At 52.3% G+C, this 20,156-nt stretch overlaps 1 protein-coding gene across 1 annotated transcript; it reads left to right on the forward strand.

The window, feature by feature from the left end:
- The first annotated feature begins 11,983 nt into the window (after nt 1-11,983).
- P2RY10 (P2Y receptor family member 10) lies at nt 11,984-19,726 on the forward strand. The gene is made up of 2 exons (XM_071569723.1): nt 11,984-12,211; nt 16,732-19,726. Exon 2 carries the CDS (start codon nt 16,734-16,736, stop codon nt 17,754-17,756), a length of 1,023 nt encoding a protein of 340 aa, XP_071425824.1. The 5' UTR covers nt 11,984-12,211; nt 16,732-16,733; the 3' UTR covers nt 17,757-19,726.
- The last annotated feature ends 430 nt before the right edge of the window (nt 19,727-20,156 follow it).

The raw sequence follows: 20,156 nt of genomic DNA on the forward strand, positions 1-20,156 counted from the left end.
GTCTGGGAATTAGCAGCGTGAGGCTCTTGCAATCCAGGTGGTTTTAGTGATTTTCGTGCTCAGTGCCCTTATCCAGAGTGTCCTTGCCCTGAAACGGAATTTACTCATTACAGCAGATACTTTGAACAATTATCAAGGGCTTTTTACAACAAGATGGGCACAGAGTCAGTGCCACACAACAATCCCAAACTACTGATGCCTTCATAACCCCACAGTTATTGCTGGCAGCAGAGACAGCCTGAAAGTCCCTCACTTTCCCATGGGAAGCTGATGTGAAACTCTGTGACCTTCAGAGCAGACGCAGCTGGAGGGGTGAGAACCAAAACAACAGCACAACAAAAGCACCTGCTCGAGTGTCAACCCCGGCAAAGTTATTTCTCCTTTGAGGTTTGCCAGGACAAAGCTCTTTCTGCCCCCCACTTTCACCTTTTCAGAGTTATTTAATCCCAAACTGAAAGCCCTGGAGCTGGGTCTGGGCCCAGCACAGTGTCCCAGCTGGAGGTGGCATTTTCCTGTTCCCCTGGAGCACAGACACCATCCCGAGCTCTGGCCCAGCTCTCCTCCACCCCGAGCTTCTGCTCAGCCACAGCCTCAAGGGCTTTCCTTCCCAGTTCCCTGGAAATCCAAGGCACTGGATCCTCAGCCTTGACCCTCCCAGGGAAACAGAGCTCAGGATCAGCAGCCAAAGGGATTTTTGGGAGTGAAATTGGAGGTTCAGGATGAAAGGCTGAGAGCACTTGTGGCATGGGATCTGCTGAGTTGGGACCTCCTGACCCTGCACAGGACAACCCCCAAAGTCCCACCCTGGGCCTGAGTGGTGCCCAAATGCTGCTTGGCAGTGATGTCTGAAGGGAGCTCAGTTATTTATTGACATCAACACCGACCTGCAGGTCCCCTCACAGGCCCTGGAATGGTCCCAACACCCAGGGAGGACCTTCAGGCTGGTGTCCTGCTCCTGGATGTGACCAGTGACCCGACTCACTGTCCCCACGGCCAAGGGCACTGTGCCTGAAATGGGGGCACCCATTACTGGTGCCCATCTAGATCTATTTGTAATTCAAATAAACCCCTTGGCCATCTTGGACAAAACCCCCAGTGTGGATTCACTGCCCAGAGAAATTCAGGGTGGCTGGAAGAGTCTGCCAGGCCAAGAGCAGTGAAAGTGCCTCATATCAAAATTTCAGCAGGTTCTTTCTGCAATAAAACATCTTTTCCTCTTTTCCAATCTCCTCAGTAACAGTGAAATGATCTTCTGCTCTCCCTACACCTGCAGACAATTTTTCACTCTTGTTTTCATTTCAACCAGAAAACACTGAAAGTTCATTTAAAACTCCTTCGAGGGGTGTATTTTCTGTGATTGTTTGGTTGTTTTCTTGGTTTTTTTACAATGAACATTTTCTTGTGTTGCTCCACATAAGTTTTATTTCCAACCCCACATCCTTGGACTTCTGCACTAACAATCCAAGACAGGATCCAGACTTTAACAGCACATTTGCAGGGGTTTATATGTATAAATTCCTTCATCTCTTTGCATTTCAGTAGCAGATACTCCCAGCCTGGGGCAAATAAAGGCTCACAGAAATTTTACTATCTGAAGTGGAACTGAAGCTTATTGTTACAAATAGTCACATAATGAGGTTAAAAGGGCCATAAATCTTCACAAAGTCAAGTTCCTTCCTGCTCTGAAGGCCCATTTGCAGCCAGGCAAGGTCTGTTTAGCCAGGGCTTGAAGCTGAAAAATAAGCTTAAAATAGCAAGTCAGCCCAAGAAGCTCAAAAATCCTCCTCATAAAAATAATTTGTCCTGTAAATACAATTGTCTGCAGTGGAGATGAGCTGCACAGCCAGGACTGCCAGGGAGCAGGGAGGGGCAGGGGAGGAGGGGGTTAGAGCACCCTCTGAGGGGGGACTTCATGGGGGAAAGGAAGGAAAAGCAGGATGGGCACTGGATGGAAGGAGAAGGGGCCCAGCCCCTGCTGTGACCCTCGTGCCTGATGTGCCAGCTTAGATCCAAAATGGACTTTGGCAACTCACCTGAAGTGATATTTAGGCACTTAAACCCCAGCTGAGCCCCCCAGCCTCAGCCTGAGCTCTGCAGCACATCTGAGCCCAACCCTCTCGTGGCTCCAGACTTGCAGAATTGCTAATTAGTCATCTTGGCTTTCCTTCAGTCACTGAAAGAGGGAAATTCAGCTTCTCCTCCAACAGGCACCTGAACCAAGGCCACTTCTCCTGGGCCACCACAGGAGGGGCCAGCACAGGGGGCTCATGGCACCCTGCTCAGGACCCAGCCAGGTCCTCACAGACCCTCTGCAGGGGCTGAGCCCAAAGGGATCCCCTGTTCTTACACTCCAATGAGCCAGAGCCTGCAGAGCTTTCAAAGTCCAAGTAAAACGTGGTTTCTGGGCTCAGAGAGCTCAGCTCAGGGTGGGGGCTGCTCCAGAGCCTGTTCTGACACTTCCCTGGGATCACAGGGAAGCACCAACACCTTCTGCAGACCTGCAGCCACTCCAGACCCTGAAGGGACCACTCCAGACCCTGAAGGGAACCACTCCAGACCCTGAAGGGAACCACTCCAGACCCTGAAGGGAACCACTCCAGACCCTGAAGGGAACCACTCCAGACCCTGAAGGGACCACTCCAGACCCTGAAGGGAACCACTCCAGACCCTGAAGGGACCACTCCAACACTGACCTTGAAGGCTACACACCCACTGTTTGCTCCAACACCTTTCTCTGGGAGGAAACACTACTCAGGCACCCTCAGAAGTTGGACACAACCTCAGAGTGAGCAGGAGGAGATCAGGGAGCACAAGGGTGGCTGCTCCTAATCCCAGGGGAGTGGGAGCCACCAGTGAGCTCAGCCCTTTCCTGCAGCTCCCCCAGGGCAGCACCTTCCAGGTCACAGCCACACATTTCCTGCACCCTTCCCAGGGCAGCACCTTCAGGTCACAGCCCCTTCTCTGAGCCCCCCAGGGCAGCACCTTCAGGTCACAGCCCCTTCTCTGAGCCCCCCAGGGCAGCACCTTCAGGTCACAGCCCCTTCTCTGAGCCCCCCAGGGCAGCACCTTCAGGTCACAGCCCCTTCTCTGAGCCCCCCAGGGCAGTGCCCTGCAGGGGTGAGGCTGAGCAGACTCTGCTCCAAGGGCTGTGTCTCACTGGGGAGGGCACATCTTTCCTTCCTCCTGAGCATCTGTGAGGCCACAGCCAAAAGGCAGGGGATTGTTCTCATGCAGCCTGATGGCTCTTGCTCTGCAGAAATCCAATTAATGCCTGTTAATGCAGCTAATTGGAAACCCCTGATGCAGCAACTGCCCAGAGCTCCTTCCAGGCATCCTTGTCGTTAGTTCTCCCTCTAGCTAGAAAGAAAGGAAGAAAAAGGAATCAGTGGCTGATCCTTGCACCCTGACACTCTTATACCACTGAGTAAAACTTTCACATTGCTGATGTCTCCACCACAAACCATTGGTTTCTTTTTTTCCCCCTCCAATTTCGCAATAATTCTCAGAAAAAAATAATTGCACCACGAGTTTATGAGCTGCAGCTATTCCAGACAAGGGGGTTTGTTGTGTAGTGGCTGAAAATGGTCTTTATCTGGACACAAAGATGATGTGATCCTGGGAAAAGTACAGATGGGGCTGATTCTGATGTGGAAGAGGAACCTGAGAACTACTGACGGATCTGGGAAGCACCTGGTGCTGCTTATAAAGAGAAAACAGAAAACAGCCAACCCCAAAGTGTTTTATGTAAACTCAGCAAGCCAAAAGCACAAACCAGACCCACAGGGAAAAAACCCAGAGCACAGTAAGGGACTGAAATGAGAAAGTGTGAAGTGCAGTTCCAGTTGCTGTAAGTCCCCAGTCAGAGCCCAGTGCCAACTGGGCCCAGCTCTGGCTGCATTTTGGGGGGGGTGGCAGCAACTGCTGTGCCCTCCACCCACCCCAGGGAGGGAGGGAAACAAGGAGCTGTTAGTCTGAAATTAGACTTTGTAAGAAGCCAAGTCCTACCTGGTTTTCTCTTTCACTACTCCTTGGGATGTTCCACATTTGGGGCCTCCCCACACTCTCCATTTTCTCCCCAGCTTTTAAAAGCAGAGGCATTACCCCAATCTCCAAAGCTTCTCCTCAATCTCCCAAATGCTTTCCAGAGGTTTCCATTTAAAAGCAGCACAATTTGAGAGCTGCAATCGAGTCAAACCCCCCCGGGTTTGGTGGGATGTTTGTTTTCTCCAGGGAGGGCAGGACTCTTGGTGCCTTCAGGAGGTTTGGCTGATCTGGAAGTCACTTGTGAGGTTGGGTGGGTGGGAAATGCCCCAAGAGGTGCCACAAACTGGGGACCTGGCCAGGTAAAGCTCAGACTGAGCCCCAGTGACGTTGTGCTGGTTCAAGGGAAGTACAACTGGTGGTTGCCCTTTCCCTTCCCAAGTACAACAGTAACACAAGGGGGAAATAAATGCAGACTGACTCAAAGGCAAGAATTCCTTCTCCCAGCTCTTTAATCCTGTATATTATCCCATATGGTCAGAAACACCAACCCAGAGTCCAATCCCTTCAGGAAACTCACCCCCCACCTTCAGAAACACCATCTAAGGACTGGGTAGTGTGATATAATGCCCATTATGGAGAGAAAATTACAGAGGATTATTATGTGTATTATACAGATGGAGAGAAAATGAAACAAAAAGTGAGAAAATAAGGAAAGAAATGAGAAAAATAGGCTGTAGCTTAAGCATTGTGTCATCCCAGGATGTGAAGGATTCCTCCTGCCTGAAATGGGGCAAAACTCCACCCTGCTGGGTTTTTTTGTGTGAAGAAAACCTGCAGAGTGCTGCAGATGTAACTGAAATATTGTTGTGCTGCATTTCCTCCCCAGGTGTCAGAGAAAACCTGAGACTGAGCAGAGGAAGACAAATTTGAAAGAGAAAAATGAGAAAAGGACCCAAACACAGAGATATTGGAGAAAGCATCAGAGGGAGAAGAAAACTCCACCAGGGCCAAGGAATTGTGGCTGCCAAGGAAACCTGGACTCCTCCAGCCAAACGAAGTGCTATGAGAGTAAAGACTTACTCATTCCTCCCAGCACACAGCTGGGTTTAACCTCCCCCGTGGGAGGGGAGCAGAGCACAGTGTTCCCCAGGAGGGGAAGCAGCTCCAGGGCTGGCACAGGGACCTGCTGGCTCCTGCTCTGCTCCTCCCACCACGCTCAGGACACCAAATCCACCTTCCTGTGGGATGTCACAGCTCCTCCCCAGCTCCCCTTTGCCTGTTTGCCCAGAACTTGCTGTCTGGAAGGTCTGGAAGGCACAGACTTGGCTCTCCACTGGTGTGTTCAGCTCCAGTGGAGTCCAAGCACATTGAGGCACTCAGAGCTTACAAAGGATCTTCATAAGGAAATAAACCCCGAGCAGATGAAGCTGAGCTCATGTTCCTCAGGAAAGGCTGGGATAAAGCTGCTCTGTCCATGTACACACATCACTGCACCTCTGCTGCTGGGCAGGGGAATTAAAGCAGCTCCCAAGACTTTGTCCTGCTCTGCTGGAATCATGGAAAGCAGTGATGGAGCAAAACCATCTCGTGTCTTTTCATTATTCCAATCAAACAGTGAGATCTGTGCTGCAGATGTGATTTGTAGGCACTGCCAGTGCCTCTGATCCTGCTGAAATGATCCCATGTTTCCTGAGGCTGTTTCCTGCCATGAGTGATCCTCCTCAGAGCCCTTCCCCACCCGGAGCAGCCCTGAGGGGCACCTGCTGCTCTTGGTCTCTTGGTGGCAGTTGTTGGTGTCACTGAACTCACTCTCTCTGACCCAGCCCCAGGCCTGGCCCTGTGTCCATGCTTGTCACACTCCTGGGTGTCCCACACAGCCCCTGACTGGTTTGAGGCCAGGCTGGACTGGGCTTGGCCAGCCTGGGATGGTGGAGGGTGTCCCTGTCCATGGCAGGGCTGGGGCTGGGTGAGCTTTGAGGTCCCTTCCAGCCCAAACCATCCTGTGATTCTACAAATAACCCGACAAGAAGGAGGTCCAGCCTGGCCTTGGACACTCCCAGAGATGGAGCAGCCACAGCTTCTCTGGGCACCCTGTGCCAGGGCCTGCCCACCTCCCAGGGGAGAATTCCTTCCCAATAACCCATCTAAATCTCTCCTAGCTTTTAAATGTAATGAAGTTCTCCCTTTGCTGTGGTATTTGTTCTTGCCCAGATGGAGTGAAAGGGGAAGCTCAGCCTTATGAAGAACATATGATGAAGAACATGACTGGGGTTGGTGGGACTCGTTAGGAGGGTGTTTTCCACTCTTTGGGGAATTTCCCAATTGCTTTTTGTGTCCCAGTTCTCCTTCCCCCCCTCCCTTTGCAGCCACCCTGTGCAGGCAGTGCCCCCTGGGACATTGGCACACCAGTGGCTTTCGAGGCAGCCCCACAGAGTCACAGAATCCCAGGATGGGTTGGGTTGGAAGGGACCTTACAGCCCATCCAGTGCCACCCTGGCCATGGCAGGGACACCTCCCACCAGCCCAGGCTGCTCCAAGCCCTGTCCAACCTGGCCTGGGGAGTGCACAGCCTGTCTGGCAGCCTGTCCCAGCTCCCTCCAGCCTTGCAGGTGCCCATGTGGTAAGGGGTGATGTGCCAGCAGTGCTGGGCACCGAGGGCACGGTGCAGGTGGGAACTGCTCTGGCCTGGGAGGGGAAGTCCTGCAAACATCAAATCCCTGACCCCAGGCCATGGACCTTCCCCCCAGCCCCCCAGCCTGCCCCTGCAGAGCCAGGCCCTGCCATTCACAGATGAGCTGTGGCCATGGCAGGGGGTCCAGGGCAGGCTGGCACCTCAGTCCCCCAGAGCCAGGGATGGCACTCCAGAGGGGGTCCAGGGCAGGCTGGCACCTCAGTCCCTCAGAGCCAGGGATGGCACTCCAGGGAGCTTCCAATGGACATGTCCAAGGTCACTCCACTCTCGCAGACTTTCAGAACCACAACTCTTACCCTTGGCCTGCCAGGACATGAGGGATTGGCCACTCCAGGGGATAGTTCCAAGCTGAGTTGGCTCCCTCAGAAGGATGTTCCAGAACCAGAAGATCCTTGTGCAGGGATCTCTAAAGCCTGTTCATTGACAAGCTTTACATTTATTTGGGTCTCAGCAAACTGTGCTGGTTTCTCCTGCAGGAAAACTTCCAGGTGAGGAGCACCTGGGGTTTATGAAAAGCTCCAGAAGGCACATGAAGGAGGAGTTCAATCCCCTGTGCAGGGGAGACAAAGGAATCCCAAGGGCCAGCTTGGAGCAGCTGCTCCAGGGTTATCACCACTACAGAGACCCCCCTTGGGAAGGGAACCTTTGCACAGAAACCAAACTGGGCAGAGAAATTCAAATCATCACTGACAAAAATAGGAATTCATTTCCCTCCTCGGGTCACTCTCCCTCAAATTGTTCCTTTATGCCCTCCAAGGGGCCACTGCCTTCTGTCTGTTGAGACATTCTGAACTGCAAAGGAGGGAGAAGTTTCAGCAAAGACAACCAAAGAGGTTATTTTTAGCACCAGCTGGATGGAAAATACTTCTCAGAGGCTCTGGCTGGTGAGAGGAGAAGACATTTCCTCCTTTTTAGCTTCTGCTGAAAAACAGAAGTTGGCAAGTAAATAACAAAACAAAGGGCACCGGTGCCAACAGGCAAGTCCTTGTGGCTGCTGTTGGCAACCCCCAGATGGCCCAGGGAAAAGCTCCTGAGTTGCCTCCAGCTCCAGAGGTCCAAGGGGCTCAGCTGCTCTGAGTAAAGTCTGAGAGCATCTTCCAGGGGTTTTGGTACCCCAGACTTGAAAGCATTCCAAGCTCTCCTTTCCCATTCTGCTGGCAGGAATATTTTTGTTTTGTAGAGACCCTCGGTGTGAATGTTTTCAGTTCATTATTTCTGTTTCAAGGGCCCAGGGAAGGGAGTGACTGCTGGGGGAGCAGCCAGGATGGGCTGAGCCAGAGCTCGCAGGCTCCTCTCTTCAGAAATGCTCCTGCTTTGAATTAAAAACCTCTCCATTTCCAACAGCCTTGGCCTCTCTTTGGGACAGAAGGAACGAGTGTGTGTGTGCTGGGAGCAGAGGAAAGAGTGAGCACTGTGGTTGAACTCCCTGCTGTGCCCGGGGCTCTGCAGCAGCACCAGGAGCCACCAGTGGGCACCGACGGGCAGTGGGCAAAGCCAGGCAGGCTCTGAGGGGCATTTCACCCAGTCCAGCCCCTCCTTACCCTCCTATGTGGCTGCTGCTTCTCTTTTTGGCCAGGGGAAAATGATTGTCAGCTCAGGGTCCAAACACAGAGATGAAAGGGCAGAGTCTGGCAACGTTTGCCACTCTGAGTTCCTCTTTTTGTGACCTGATTTTTTAGGATAAACAACACATTGATGTCATTAAGCTGCCTGTGTTCTTTGCACTTTCTAAGTCATTGTACTCCTATAAATAAGCCTTTCAGTTCTCCATGAGAAGAATCACAGAATCAGGACATAAATATTTATTGTCTGTTTGTCATAGTACAACTTTGGATTAAACTTTTACAAAATTCTTGGTAGGATCTTTTGTTGATTATCTGCTTTCCACACTACAGAAATTTGCTCTCTGTGCTATGATGTGAAATCCCACTCTAAGGCTTTATCAGATGCTCCATCCAATATTATTGTTACTTATCAGATGCTCCATCCAATATTATTGTTATTTATTGGCTGCCCCATCCCTGAAGTGCCCAAGGCCAGGCTGGACTGGGCTTGGAGCAACCTGGGCTGGTGGGAGGTGTCCCTGCCCATGGTCCCAAACCATTCTGTGATTCTATTTCAGAAAAAAGGTAATAATTATGTAGCATTATTAATATTTTATATGTACTAAACCATATATATACACTAATAATAATGTAGACATGCAGCTCTTTCCCCCCTGGTTCCCACTAAAGGGCTGTAATTGTTTGGATTGTAATTTGATTTTTTTCCTTTTTTGATTTCTCCCCTTGTAGATGTGGAAAACATCAGATCTAAAAAGCCAGTTACAAATATTGCAGGAACTAAAACACACTGATGCTGTTGCTGCCTGGCAAGAATTTGGGATTTTGGAAAAGAACTTGGAAAGGAAACAGAAGCATGAAAAGGGCCCAGAAACCTCTTTCTGCACGTGGGTCTCCTTGCACAGTGGAACAAGTCCTGTAACAGCAAACAGGCAAATGAGGAGCTTTTTTTTTTGCATTAAACCCACAGAATTGCTCAATTATCCATCACACAGGGGTGGCAGCACCGAGGGCCAGGTGGTTTTGCAACCAGCCAAACTCTGCTCTAATACAGGTAATTATGGTGATTAATATTTCTGGGAAGAGACGACCAAGGGCAGGAACAGCCTCGTGCTGCAAAGGTCGAAGATTTACTTCCATAATTAGGGCAAAGAGCTCTCCAGGGAAATTACAGCTGTAACTGGTGTAACTGTCTGCAAAACCCCTCGAGGCAGGGCCCTTTATCAGCAGCACAAGCCACTTCCTCAGCCCTGTCCACAGGATCTCTGCCTGCAGTGCTGATAACCAGGGCTGGGATCCTCCAGGCTGCTCCTGCCCCAGGTCCCTCCAGCACTGAGGGGCCAGGACACGGCTCAGCTCCCCCAGAGGCTTTGGGGGTGCTTGGGAACTCCCAGGGGAGTTTTACAAAAGCTCAGGCAGCAGAAGTCCTCCTGTTTGGGGCAGGAAAATGTTCTCCCTGTTCTCTTCTGCAGCTGCAGAAATTGAAGCAAGAAGAAATTCAGCAGAACATTCTGCAGGTGCAATGGGTTGTGTCTGTAAAGCTCTTCTGTGGTCCTAAAACTCTCCTGTAACAATCTGCCCCAAGCCAGGACAATTTATGGCCGTGGGTGAGGGCAGGAAGAGCAGCTGCATCTTTTATATGTCTTTTTTGACAAAGATTGTGGCTTTGTCTTACATCAGTCAGGTCTGTTAGTGACATTTGAGCGAGGAACCAAACATCAGAGGTGGAAGTTCTTGCAGAGAGGAGCATCTGCAGATGAGCTGATAATGGGCATGGGCAGGCCCTGGCACAGGCTGGGCAGAGCAGCTGTGGCTGCCCCATCCCTGGGAGTGTCCCAGGCCAGGCTGGACAGGGCTTGGAGCAGCCTGGGCTGGTGGGAGGTGTCCCTGCCCATGGCAGGGGTGGGGCTGGATGGGCTTTGAGGCTCCTTCCATCCCAAACCATTCTATGATTCCGTGAATGTTTGTTTTCCACAGATGCTGGTGGGGTCAGTCAGGGAGCTGTTGTGGAGTTGTGGTTCCCAAATTCTGAGCTGCAGAGTACTGTGTGGTCATGTTAGATTGGATAAATTCCAGCAAATATGTTTCTATTGCTGATCAAAATAAAATTACCTAAACAGGATATGCTGATAAATATTGCAGCACCAGCCAAACCCTCACTATTGCTTTGTACAAGCCCATAGAAATAATTCTAAAATAAACACCTGGCAAGCTCCCAACTTCTACCAACCTCCTTCCACAACTCATGGAAATGGGACTGTCTGGAAAGCAGTGTTGGATTTTAAGGGCTGCTCGTGGGGGGCATGAATTCTTTGACTCAGACCCATCAGTTTTGGTATCTGAGGTTTCAGAGCAGTCAGACATCACTCCACCACTGTCCCCCCGGCAGGGGGAAGCTGCAGGGAGGTTTGACTTCACACTCAAACCGCAGCAGAGCAGAATTTAACTGCCAAGGACAGACAGGGACAGTCGAGTTTACCTGCCAGGGACAGGGACAGTTTTGTGCTGGGAGCCAGAGGGAGAGCCCAGAGAGGCAAATCAGGTCAGATTCCCGGTGCCTTCCTGAAAATCCAACCCACTGGATCGTGTCAGGGGGTGAAGCCCTGGCCTGACCCTCGTGTTTGCCCCCTGGGATAAGGGGGAGGCTGGATCTGTGCCCAGCCCTTGGAGCAATGTCAGAAGTGCCACCCTTTGGCATTGCTGGCAGGGAGCCCCAGCAAGTGTAAACCGAGCTGCTGGCTGGTTCAGTTCAGGAGAAATGTCAAGCAAGGCTCACACAGTGCTAAAAAAAGCCATTGGGAAGCAGGATTTCATCTCCAAGAGGATGGAGCCTGAGGTGGAACGGAGCTCCCACCAGCTGAGTGTCCTGCACAGCGGGGACTGTCACAGCCAGGAGGGGACAGCAAAGCTGAGCTTCAGGGAGGAGCAGGAAACCCTCGGGAGGGTTTCCATGGTCAGCTCGGAGCTGTGCTGGGACAGGAGGACGAGCTGGAGAGGGAAAGGGGTGTCCTGCTCCCAGGTGCCCCTGGCACCTTCTCCCCAGCGGGTGCCGAGCCATCCCGGTGGGGCAACGGGACAGACAGCACCGGGACAGAGGCACAAAACCCGCTTTGGGGGCCCCAGGGAGGGAACACACCTGGCCGGGACCGGGCTCAGCAGGGCTGGGAGCCGAGAGATTCCCAACGGGATAGCCGGGACCGGGCTCAGCAGGGCTGGGAGCCGAGAGATTCCCAACGGGATAGCCGGGACCGGGCTCAGCAGGGCTGGGCGCCGAGAGATTCCCAACGGGATAGCCGGGATTGGGCTTAGCAGCTCTGGGCTCAACAGGGCTGGGAGCCGAGAGATTCCCAACGGGATAGCCGGGACCGGGCTCAGCAGGGCTGGGAGCCGAGAGATTCCCAACGGGATAGCCGGGATTGGGCTTAGCAGCTCTGGGCTCAACAGGGCTGGGAGCCGAGAGGTTCCCAACGGGATAGCCGGGACCGGGCTCAGCAGGGCTGGGCGCCGAGAGATTCCCAACGGGATAGCCGGGACTGGGTTTAGCAGCTCTGGGCTCAGCAGGGCTGGGAGCTGAGAGATTCCCAACGGGATGGCCGGGATTGGGCTTAGCAAGGCTGAGAACCGAGAGATTCCCAACGGGATGGCCGGGACTGGGTTCAGCAGCCCTGGGTTCAGCAGGACTGGGTTTAGCAGGACTGGGTTTAGCAGCGCTGGGTTTAGCAGGACTGGGTTCAGCAGCGCTGGATTTAGCAGGACTGGGTTTAAGCAGCGCTGGGTTCAGCAGGACTGGGTTCAGCAGGACTGGGAGCCGAGCCATCCCCCCGGAGCAGCCCCGGCCCCGCCCGCAGGCAAAGCAGCACCTTGTGGCCTCGTGATGTCACCCAGGTCCCCGCGCTGGTGGCACAGGGCTGCGCTGGGGGCACAGGGACTCGGTACTTCCTCCTGAGCACCGCGCTGGGCTCTGCCTGCCAAGGTAAGGCTGCTCTGAGACTCTGTCCTTGCACCTCCATCCACCCCGCTGCGCCCCTGCTGCTCCCTGCGAAACCTTCCTCTGCTTGCCCCTTTCCTTAGGGATTGGCTCTTGCCAATCTTGTGGCACTTTGGGTCCTGCAGGAGCAGCAGCTGCCAGTCTTTCTGTGCCAGCCCTCTGTGTGAACACATGGAGGAGCTGAAACAGCGGCTGCTGTCACTGGAGAAAACAAAATATTGAGCGTGGGCAATTAGAAGAGCTCCAACCATTCTCTAATATCATTACTAGGCACAATTTCCTCCTCTTTTCTGATTTCTCAGGGAATATATTTTATTGTAAAGTCATTCCCTCCAATAAGGGCACTTGCAAATCTGGTTTTTCCAGTGGTGATTTATATTGCCATAAAAATCCACGTGCTGCCTGTGCCACCCAGCCCTCTGTGAGTGAGCTGCAGCAGGAGGAAATTATTACCAGGCAAGGGACACAACGTGACAAACCCAGCAGGATTGCTCGGACATGCTTTTGTTAATGAGAATCCTGGGCTGGTTTTAATTCATTATTCAAACTGAAGTCACTGCTCTGGATTAAAACTTGATTTCATGCACTGAAGTTTTAAGCTGTACCTCATAAATTGTGGGGGTTTCTGGTTTTGCTTTCACTTGCAGCAGCAGCTCAGCCCTGCTGGGAGCCCAGCACAGGTGGGGGGGTGTTCACAGCCGGGGCTCACGTGGGTGGCCCCTGAATCCGGGATTTCTCCAAGGGAATGGAGAGGGAATGCCATGGAGTGTGGGGCAGGATGGCAGACCCTGCTGGGGAGGGTTCCTGTTCCTCAGCAGGATGGAGCAGGAGCTGTGCAGGGAGAGAGGATTTTTGGTCAAACACATCTGTCTTGGTGCCAAGTGAAAGTGCTGGGCATTGATTCCCTTGCCAACATCATCAGCCGTGGGAATGACATCCATGATAGGAATCCCTCCACGGGACAGCCCCTGCCCAGCCTGGTGCCTCTGCTCCTCCAGCTGCTGCTGCTGCAGGACTGAGAGTTGCACTAGTGCTGCAAAACAAAAACTCAGAAAACCCAGATCTGCTCTTTTTCTGTGAAGAAAACCAGAAAAAAAAGTACCTTTAACAGCCAAACGTTCCAGTTCAAGTGCAGAGGTTTCACCTCCTTGCAAGTGCAGTGGGTCAGTCACTGCCCTGCTGAGAGGGCACAGCACAGAGGGGGTTGTGTCCTCACCAAACCCATTGGCCTCTCTGCTCATGGGCATCTCAGGAAGATCCAGCACTCTGGGATGGCATTCCTGTGCTTCCCAGATGAACATCTTCTTCCTAGAAATGCCATGTTTGTGGTCCAAAGATGCAGCAATAACATGCACACTTATGTCCTTTTTGCAACAGCCTCAGGAATACAAACTCTTCCCAAAATGTCAGATCATGGTGTATTTATTTATTTCCATTTTTTGGTAATTTCCTATTCTGAACACACTGTTGCAGTAGGAGCTGTCTCTGCAACATGTAAATCAGCACTGATAAAATCTGATGGAACTCAGCCTTCTACAGCTTTGCTGCACAAACATCATGCAGAGAAGGACTTTCCTTTCTTGACAGCTTTGGAAACCTCATTTTAGGGCACTCAGTGGTATTTCTGCATGTCTGCTTTTGTGCAAGGTGAGAAGATAAGGGGCTGGGGTGGGACTGAGCCTCAATCTCACAGAAGAGGGAGGAAGGGCAGAAATGCAGTAACTGTGCAGTCTGCCGTGCACGTGTCTGGGTGTGTTTTGTCTCAAGAGATGGTTTCATCTGGTTATGCTTTTATGGCTTTGTAGTGACACTGTTGCTCCTCAGAGAGGGCCCTGCTGAGGGGCCAGCACAGCTCAGCCCTGTACAGTAATTGTAAGTGCCAATGCCTTGGCACTGCCAGCCAGGAGACCCTGCCCAAGCCCCTGCCTGAGCTCCCTGAATGCAGAGAGGCATCTTCCAACTCCAGGGAAACCCACATCCTGTTCACAGTCCCTGTGTTATACTTGCCTGGAGTGGTGGGACTGGGCCATCACCTGCATTCCCATGAAATCCATGACCTGTTCACAGGCCCTGTGTTACATTTGCCTGGAGTGGTGGGGCTGGGCCATCACCTTCATCCCCACAGTGTGGGCTTTGTAACCTCTGGGCTCCAAGGTTCACCTCAGCTCTGGAGTCTCCACCAAAGTGCAGCTTTTCAGGGCTCTTCTGCCTGTAAATAGAATCACAGAATCCTTTAGGTTGGAAAAGACCTTTAAGATCACCAGCAGAGATGGTCCCAACTATGGGACCCCTCCTGGGAGCATTTTTTCCCTGATATCAGTTATCAGCAACACAAGATATTTTCAATGTGGTATCACTAGAAGATAACAACATGGACTCGGGAGAGCTCACACTGTCCCCTCTGCCTCTGCCACTCAGACAGCCCTTGGGGGTTAGAAAAGTAGCTTAAAGAGGGCAAAGAAATGAAATCTTGATTAACTCTGACACCTTGTGGACAATTAGCAGATGAAGGTGATGGACCAGGGGGAGCCTCTCTGTGCTATGGGTTCCACCAAGGCCTGGGGCAAGCTCAGCCCTGGCTGCTCCGTGTGCCTGGCACGGTTTGCTGCCAGCAGAGAGCGAAGGCTGAGCTCTGGTGTCACCCTCGTGCCACAGAGACGCATCCTGGACATGCTGGTTTACCCCAAACAGCCCATTCAGAGCCCAGTTTGAGTCAGCACCGACCCCTGAGGCTGATGCTGTGCTCTGGTCACATGGGGTGTAACTCAGGACTATCTGTAGAGAAGGACCTCAGTAAGCAACTGCAGCTGTGACTCACTGGAGTGAAGAACATGCACTCCCTGGCCAGCATTTAACTATAAACCTGCCCTTAAACTACAGCATTTTGCAAATGAATCTCATTCTCTGTGGCCAGTGGCCATCGAGCAGTTGGGCTGGAGGAGCACAGACACCAGTCCAGCCCTGACATCCAAGGGAAACCAGGCAGATAATGACATTGAAAATGGCTCTTTAATGGCTTCCTGGCAAAGTGGGAGGTCACCTGAAGGGACAGAAGGTGCAGAGAGCAGTGCCCTTACCAGAGCCAAGGGCAGCAGGTGGCCATGTCCAGCTGGAGCTGCACAAACATGTGGAAAGGGTGGAACAATTCACAGCACTGCCAGGAACGGGATGTGATCCACATTTACTGCTCTGAGAAGCAACACCCTGAGGGAACACCCCAATCTCAGCTCCATGCCCTGTCCCTCCCTGTCTCAGTGTCCTGAGAACACCAGGACAGAGAGGGGGAGGCCTCCAGTGCTGCTTCTCAGCGTGGGTAAATCCATGAGCCAGATGCATCTTTCCACTGTGTTTCCAGCACCCTTTGAGCCTCTTCCCTCCTCATGGCCATGTGCTGGTGTTGTGACAGGAGCAAGGCTGTGGTGTCCTGGGGTGGGGCAGCTGGGACATGGAGCAGAGCATCGTGTCCCAGAGCTGCCCTGTGAACAGGGCCATTGGGGACCTTGTGGGGCCTGAACCCCAACCCCTCCCTGGCAGCCAGGAGCAGTGTCTGTATGAGCTGCCAAATCCAAGCCCCTCAGTGATCAACAGGCTGCAAAAACAGCTCTTTGTGTTCTGTGTCACTGAGAGCTCCTAATTCGACTCGTTTTATAACATGAAGGAAAAAACCCTTGGTAACAGGGTAGGAGTTACTAATGGGTACCTACAGACACTTCTGGCAGTGCCCCTGGCCAGTGGGGCAGGAAGTGAGTCAGAGGCAGTGAATCAGTGTCTGCAGTGCCACATGAAATGGGAAGCTGATACTGGCTTTGAACCGTTATGTTCAACCCAGGAGGGAATCACTGTAATGAGAATTATAACCCTGGGAGGAAAGCCCCAGGAAAACCAAACTCCTCCTGTCTGTGTTGACTTACTGAAAACAACTTACTGGTCCCAGTTACAAAAGCTGACAAGAGGAAGGTGGCCCAACAGTTCAACACGTGGCATTTCACCAACATAGTTGTGCCCAACATAGCCCAGTGTATACCTGGGAGTGGTCAAGGCCAGGTTGGACAGGCTTGGAGATGGTCTTTGAGGTCCCTTCCAACACAAATTGTTCCATAATTCAGTGATCATAGTCCACATTCTGGTCGCTGGGCCCTGTGGTTGCTCACACACAGAGGTTGGGCTATGGCCCACCTTTCATCCATGTGTTTATTCCTCCCCTGCCACCCAGAGGCCAAACCCCAGGTGACCTCGAGGAGGTGGCCAGAAGGACAGGCATGTTCTCCTGCTCCTCTGCAATGAGTATTGCAGAGCTTGCCCTGTGCTCGTGGGACTGACACACCAGGAATGTTGTGCAGGAACAGTGGGACCTGGGAAAGGGCAGCTTTGAAGAAGACAGCAGGATGTTTCATACAGACATTTCCAAACCTGTACTTTGCACTGAACAGTCAAGTAGGAAATGCAAACATGAGTATTGCCACCTCTCTCAGTGCCTCTGACTTTACATCCTGTCTTGTTCTCAGGAATGACCCACCTGCCCTACACCACAACAGACACTTCCAGCAGCCCAGTCATGACCCAGAGCAACCAGACCTGCTCCAGTGGCAACATCACGTTCAAGTCCACCCTGTACGCCACCACCTACACCCTCATCTTCATCCCCGGGCTTCTGGCCAACAGTGTGGCCCTGTGGGTGCTGTGCCGCTTCATCAGCAGGAAGAGCAAAGCCATCATCTTCATGATCAACCTGGCCGTGGCCGACCTGGCCCACGTGCTCTCGCTGCCACTCAGGATATACTACTACATCAACCACACGTGGCCCTTTGGGAAGTTCCTCTGCCTGCTGTGCTTCTACCTGAAGTACCTCAACATGTACGCCAGCATCTGCTTCCTCACCTGCATCAGCATCCAGCGCTACCTGTTCCTGTACCAGCCCTTCAAGGCCAAGGGCTGGAAGCGCCGCTACGACGTGGCCATCAGCGCCGCGGTCTGGCTCTTCGTGGGGGTGGCCTGCCTGCCCTTCCCCATCCTGCGCAGCTCCGGGCTGGCCAACAGCAGCAGCACCTGCTTCGCAGACCTGCAGGTGCAGCAGATCGACAGCAAGGTGGCCACGGTGCTGATGATGGCCATGGCCGAGCTCCTGGGCTTCGTGGGGCCCCTCAGCATCATCCTCTTCTGCACCTGGAAAACCAAGGACTCTCTGCGGGGGTTCCACTTCCCGCAGGAGAACAGCGGCGAGGGGCGGAAGGCCCAGAGGATGGTCTCCATGTGTGCCATTGTGTTCTGTGTGTGCTTTGCCCCCTACCACATCAACTTCTTCTTCTACATGTTGGTGAAGGAGAACGTCATCACCGACTGCTTCCTGAGCACCATCACGCTCTACACCCAGCCCTTCTGTCTGAGCCTGGCCAGCCTGGACTGCTGCTTGGACCCCATCATCTACTTCTTCACAACTTCAGAGTTCCAGGACCAGTTCTCCAGGCACAGCAGCATCGCCATCAGGAGTCGGCTCATGAGCAAAGAGAGTGCCTCGTCAGTCAGGGAGTGACAAGAGAACCAGCTCCAAAAGCCCCCAAGATATTCCATGGGGAATCTGGGACTGTTCTGGAACACTCGAGTGCCAACTCCATTGTGGAACATCCTGCGAGCTTATCCAGGGGAGTCTTGTGGCAGAGGAGATCTTTGACATATAGGAGATAAACTCTAAGACTGTAGGTTGGAATCTGATGAGCGACCCAACTGGTGTGACCCTCCCCACCACTGGGCCACCCACACCTGACCTGGCTGGGCTAGAAAACAAACAGGATGGAGAGACAAAGCTTTGCCAGGAAATGGTGGGAAAGTCTCAGGGGTTTTTCTTCCCTTTTCCCAGCTCCCTGGCTCTAGGATCAAGCCAAAGACAATGCCACATCCATACACTGACATCGGCTGAAGTGTCTTCTCAGGGAAAACCACACAAGAAGCTGAAAATGGCCAGTAATGATGAAAGGCAGTTGGGGCTGTGGGCAGGTGAAGGTGCTGAACTGGCTCCAGCCCCCTCCTGGCTCTGTGTGCATCCCATTGCTCACCACACTTTCCTGCTTCACCTTTCCCACATTCACCCTCCAGCCCCACTCCTCCAGTTCCTCCTCACCCACCTGTCTGCTCCTTATTTGCTGACACATCCCAATAACTTGGTCCTACAGCTGGTGCAAGACCCTCTGCAAGACAAATTCTCCCCAAACACTCCCCAGAGTGGCACCTTCCCTTGCTCCAAGTGATTCCCTTCCCCTCCAAGCTGCCCCTGTTGAGAAGTGGAGCATCAGAACGTGTCCTCCACCTTTGGACCCTGAGGGCAGGACCACAGTGGTGCAGGTGGATTGATGGTGTTGGTGGTACCACACAGGCCCTCCCTCTCTTCTCTGTGTGGCTTCTTGGGCCCAGAGGTGCCTGAGATGAATCTGGGCCACAAAACCTCATCTCAGTGGGTTCAATTGATGCAACTGTATAAGAAAGAGACAAGTCCTTGCCAAGGGGATTCCACTAAGAGAGCACAGGTGAAGTTCATAAGCTGTTGTGGGGTTTTCCACCCATTTCTCTGTAGCTATGCCAAGCAGTGGCAAGGGAGGATGGCATTTACCCCTCACTTTAAGTCACTGGCAGCTCTTCAGCCAAGTCCACTCATCTGGTGTAACTCCCCCAGTGTCCTTGTGGTCCCTGGGGATCGATTTGGCTCAACACAGGCACCAATTTCTTGCCTTTGAAACCCTGGATGTTTTCCAAAGAACGTGTCCAGTTTGTCCAACCTGCACAGTCTTGCACCAGTGAACATTTCACACCTTGCTGCAAAACCAGAAGCCCAGAAACACTTTCTCAGTGCATTTGAAATCTCACCACACAATTCCACCCAGCTCCATTGTAACTCAGCCAAAGGTTTCCTGTACATTGTGCTTTCCCATTTCTCTGTTTTACCAAAACCACTGGGGGAAAGCAAACAAAAGCCAGGTTTGAAGAGCCATTTCACCAGAGCTGCCCCAAAAGGCAGAGACACACAGTGACTAAACACAGCAAGCTGTCCTGGTTCTCCTCCCACCAGTGAGGAGGTGAGTGGGCTGGAGCCACATCAGCTGGGGCTTGCTCTGGAGTCCATGGAAATGTTTTCTCTGCTGCCACTGGCACGTTGTGCTGCCAATGACACACAGAAATGTTCACACACTGCAAGGACTCCCCTCACAAAGGGTGCAGAGTTAACTGTGCAGAATTCACTTGTTCTCAATTCAGCAGTTTCTCATAAGCTACACTGTATAAAGTTGTCAGGGAAGGAAACTTTGGTTTTGATGCTTGTTTTGAGGATTTTATGTATTTTTTGCTCAGCTGGCACGTGACTGGGAGCTGTTTCCTGTCATTTCTTTCTCATACAGTCCTCCCTTGATCAGGTGAAAACAAGTCAAAGGCACATTACGGGAACTGTGGTGCTTGGTCTGTTTTTCTTCCCAAGAACTGTTGCTTTAGAAAATAAACAGAGTTTTGCAAACATCAGCTGAGTTTCATGGTTATCACTTGTACCTGGAAAACTGCATGGGATCAGATCTCCTTGGATCAAGGAGTTAAATGATTGATAACATCAACTTTTATTATTCTCAGACAGATTTTTGGTGAGTCCACAGAGACTTTTCCACTCTGACTAGTGCTTGTTTGGTTTTTTATTTAAATCTACCCCACTTACATTGAATTTAGTAGTACTTTGGGGAGGGGAAAGTGTCCTATATCCTGGCCTGGGAATACCTGCTCCAGCTGCTGAATGTCCCAGTGATGGTGGCTCTTAACGTGGATTTGGTGGCTCCACAAGGAATAAGATTCCCCATCACCACAGTGGCACCCCAAGCACCTCAGCTCCCCCCATCTTCCTGCCTCACTTCCCTCTGAACCTCCTTAAACTCCCCCAAAATGGTCCCTGTCCACACTGCAG

This window comes from Pithys albifrons, chromosome 14 (assembly GCF_047495875.1).
Source record: "Pithys albifrons albifrons isolate INPA30051 chromosome 14, PitAlb_v1, whole genome shotgun sequence".
In the NCBI taxonomy this organism is placed as follows: Eukaryota; Metazoa; Chordata; class Aves; order Passeriformes; family Thamnophilidae; genus Pithys; species Pithys albifrons.

What these genes read in the sequence shown, in the direction of transcription:
- P2RY10 (XM_071569723.1), top strand. Translation starts at nt 16,734, where the DNA reads ATGACCCACCTGCCCTACACCACAACAGACACTTCCAGCAGCCCAGTC.